This window comes from Monopterus albus, unplaced genomic scaffold (assembly GCF_001952655.1).
Source record: "Monopterus albus unplaced genomic scaffold, M_albus_1.0 scaffold362.1, whole genome shotgun sequence".
Taxonomy (NCBI): domain Eukaryota; kingdom Metazoa; phylum Chordata; class Actinopteri; order Synbranchiformes; family Synbranchidae; genus Monopterus; species Monopterus albus.
The window spans coordinates 405,760-409,963 of NW_018128242.1; the positions used below are offsets into that span (position 1 = coordinate 405,760).

The 4,204-nt window shown below is 38.5% G+C and overlaps 1 protein-coding gene across 1 annotated transcript in view; it reads right to left on the minus strand.

Moving 5' to 3' along the window:
• eif2s3 (eukaryotic translation initiation factor 2, subunit 3 gamma) overlaps window positions 1–591 on the minus strand; it is a 5,488-nt gene extending 4,897 nt beyond the window's left edge. Inside the window, exon 1 of the mRNA XM_020585372.1 lies at window positions 334–591. Coding sequence (XP_020441028.1) covers window positions 334–477 — 144 coding nt within the window. The 5' untranslated portion in view covers window positions 478–591. The remainder of the gene's footprint in view (window positions 1–333) is intronic.
• Window positions 592–4,204: the final 3,613 nt, after the last annotated feature.

Genomic DNA, 4,204 nt, shown 5'->3' on the forward strand with positions numbered 1-4,204 from the left:
CATAGATTTAACTTCAATTTAGCTAATTGGATAACACCGTGTTGAGCATTGCTTATTTACATGTAATAGAGAGACAACTACTATTTAAACATGTTAGGCCACACATTAAACCAGTTTGTCATTTTGAGCTTTTTACCAAGTCAAATTCGGGGCAGAAATAAAGCGGTTTTCTTGGGTTTCCACGCGCCGAGCCTAGTGTCGTGTGCCGGGTGGCTAGCAGCACCAGCAACGATCAACGTTATAGATGTTTTGCGTAACAGTTTTGGCAACACGACTGACCGACAACCGCTACTTTCAACAACAAAGCTAGAAATCAGTTTCATGAACACTTACTAGAGAACTAAGATCTTGTTTGGCCAAATGAGGCTGACCAAGCGTAGTTCCCGACTCATCACCCGCCATCTTGAATCGAAAGAGAATAACGAGGGGGAGGCTCTGGCTAATGCCTGACCAAAAGATAAAACCTGCCGTTACCATCTTCGAAGAACTATTATTAAATCAAGTGTGATTTATTGCTCATTTAGTCTAGTAATGAATCGTATGTGTTTAGTACAAGATGTTTGGCATTAATATGCTCTCGATTTGTAATTCGCCAGGGCTCAGAAATGGGGTCCTTTCATAAGGGCTGATGCAATATATTGCTGCCCTATTGCAAAACAGTTTATTAAATCACCACACGCTGCTGAGGCTTATACCGGTGGCAGCCGCTTGTTAACGGTTTGTCCATCGTTGAAACGGGCACGTGCCTTAATTAACTATTCCCAATTAAAACAAAAAGAATATATATTGTTCTTGTCCATGTGGGGGGCCCGTCGATCTTCAGTGACATCAACCGTTGACTTTTTGTAGTCCTGTTAATTACATATTTTGTTTTGTATGTACTTTAGATTGTTTTACTTTTGAGTAAATGCCATATTGTTGCAAATGGACGGGCTCTTGTCACTCAATGTGCCTCTTTTTAAAACATGAATTTAAATTTTTATCAAACAGCATCAAATCCCATAAAAAGTCTATGTAACATGAAGTTGATAAATGACCTCTTTCAGAACATGCTGTTTTAAAAAGTTTTTTTAATGCGAAGCCAAGTTATGCTTCACCTGTTTTATTTTTATTTATTAAGGTTGTTTAATGATTTATTGCTGCTGTGACCTTTTTATTTATCATTTTCTCTCTGTGAGTTTCTAATAACGTGGATTCCATGAAATGTATATTCCCTGTCTTGATGGTATAATTTGCTCATTTCCAATAAAAAAAGTCTGTGGGTTGTAGTTCTGCAAAGTATTACCGGACAAACTAGATAAATGCAGTTCCTGAGAAAAATGCGTGTGGATGCTATGTGCTGAAGGATCACCCTGAAAATGCTGAACATTTTGACACCTGAAAGGCTTATCTACCTGAAAGTATGCTGAAGTGCAATTTTCCCATTATTTTGAAAGGGGGAAATTTTCAAAAAAAATTCCAAATCAAAGCATGAATGTCCTGGGAAAGCTGAACATTTTGATACCTGAAAGTATGCTTAAGTAGAATTTTCCCATTTATTTGAAAGGGGTAAACTTTTCAGAATAAAGCTAAATATTTCAAAGGTATAAAGTTTAGAAAAATCCTGAAGAGAAGCATGAATGTCCTTGAAGAGCTGAACATTTTGATACCTAAAATAGCTGAAAGTATGCTGAAGTAGAATTTTCTCATTCATTTGAATGGGGTAATATTTTCAAAATAAAGCTAAATATTTCAAAGCTATAAGGTTTGGAAACATCCCGAATGGAAGTATGGATGTCCTTGAAGAGCTGAACATTTTGCTACCTAAAATAGCTGAAAATATGCTGAAGTAGGATTTTGCCATTCATTTGAATGGGGCAAGATTTTCAAATTAAAGCTAAATATTATAAATATATGAATTTTAGAAAAATTCTGAACGGAAGCATGAATGTCCTTAAAGAGCTGAACATGTTGATACCTGAAATAGCTGAAATTATTCTGAAGTAGATTTTTCCCATTCACTTGAATGGGGCAAAATTTTCAAAATAAAGCTAAATATTTCAAAAGTATGAAGTTTAGAAAAATTCTGAATAGAAGCATGAATGTCCATGAAGAGCTGAACATTTTGGTACCTGAAATAGCTAAAGGTATGCTGAAGTTGAAATTTCTTATTCATTTGAATGGGACAAGATTTTCAGAATAAAGCTAAATATTATAAATGTATGAAGTTTAGAAGAACTCTGAATAGAAGCATAAATGTCCTTGAGGAGCTAAACATTTTCATAGCTGAAAGTATGCTGAAGTAGAATTTCCCCATTCATTTGAATGGGGCAAGATTTTCAAAATAAAGCTAAATATTTCAAAGGTATTAGGTTTGGAGAAAAGTATGAATGTCCTTGAGGAGCTGAACATGTTGATACCTGAAATAGCTGAAAGCATGCTGAAGGAGATTTTTTTTCATTCATTTGAATGGTGCAAAACTGTCAAAATAAAGCTACATATTGCAAAATTATTAATTTCAGAAAGATTCTGAATAGGCCTATGTCAGAAACCACATTCAAATGTATGAAAAACAGTACATCTATAATGTAACTGACCTTGAGTTCATAGCGTTGAAGGTTGAAGTCCCAGCAAGTGCAGTTATATACAGACCTCCAGACTACAGCTAGCCATCATTCCTGTCAAACCTGTGAAGCTTATTGGATGGATCTGAGATCGATTGGATTGCCACCCTGTCATTGGAGCTGTTTACCTCTAAGGGATTGTTGGAAAAATTATTGGCAATATGTTTACTAAGGGCCAGTAAACACCCAGAGACCTAAAGTGAAATTATTATATGTCTTGTATGTATACTGAATAAACAGTAGAAGTGGAATAGCTAGTGCATGTCCCCTACTGAATGCATGTATCTGTTACGTCGAGCAGCGTGTGAGTTGTTTAGGACCCAGTATATATGCAGATTCGAACCCAGGCTAGACAAGAATAACGTATTTAATGCTCCACGAAAACAAACAAAACAGAGACGGTCTCGTCCGCTGATCTTGGAGCAGCTGGGCACACTGAGTTGACTGGACTACTGTCTCCCGGGGTGAATGAGAGGCGTTGCTCGCTAAATAAGAACAGAGAGAGAACAAGCAGCGGGTATTGTATAGATTGTTTCTGGTAGTCACTCTGGGGACCTGAACAGCTGAGTGCGCCGCCGGCCCAGGGAGTAGTCCAGGGAGGGGGGGACTGGTGCCAGAGATCTCAGGTTTGGTGTGTGGGTCCCCTGATGAGGCAGCGCTGGTAGCTGAGCGGTGTGACATAAGATGGTGGCGCTGTCCCAGGGTTGCCTTGGAGCTCTGAGAGGAGGAGCAATTCACAAAAAGCAGTCCAAAAACCAAAAACTCCTTTAAACGTGAGAAGGGCACGAAAACCGATACAACAGAACAATGCGCAAATAACAGTACACAATGTTGCGAAAGGAGCGCAGATCAAACAATGGTCCATAAACTGGAGGCCTTGACAAGAACATGAAATGTAGTTACCAACAAGATAACACATAATAATCTGGCAACGAGGACGCACCAACGCTGACCCTATATACTGCTCTGATAATGGAGAGCAGGTGTGCCTCGTCGCCTGGAATGCACCCTCACCTGTGTGGGGGCAGAGCTGCTGGAACTACATGTGCCTGCTACCGAGGTACATGGGGCGGCCCGGGTCACGGACGTAACAGTATCAAGCTTACACTGTGCTGTTACATGCAGTTCTCATGAGCAGTTAGATTGCAGATCTGCAGATGGGTTTGCGATCACACCTCATTCTACGACACAGAACTTACCACGACTGTTAAGTCAGAATGTATAAGCTCATTTCATCATAAGTATAAGTAAATTAGACCATATAGCCCAGTTCTGGCCTGTCCTCACTGGCTTCCAGTTTGTTTTCAAATTGCTACAGACCTGACAGCTTTGTATTCATAGCTTAAGACATTCATTCATTCATTTATTTACATTGGCTTTTAATATATAGTACAGTGTCACACATTCTATTTAATATGAATAGTATGCACAGTAAATACAATGTACTAGAAATAGCTACTATTTTTTTGTGCACTGGAGGTATGGATCTATTGCATAACTTTCCTCACATCAACAAGTTGTCACTCAAACTAAACACAGGTCTATTATTATTTTCAGTGCAGAGATAGATAAAATGGTTTTGTGAAAATGTATATTATATA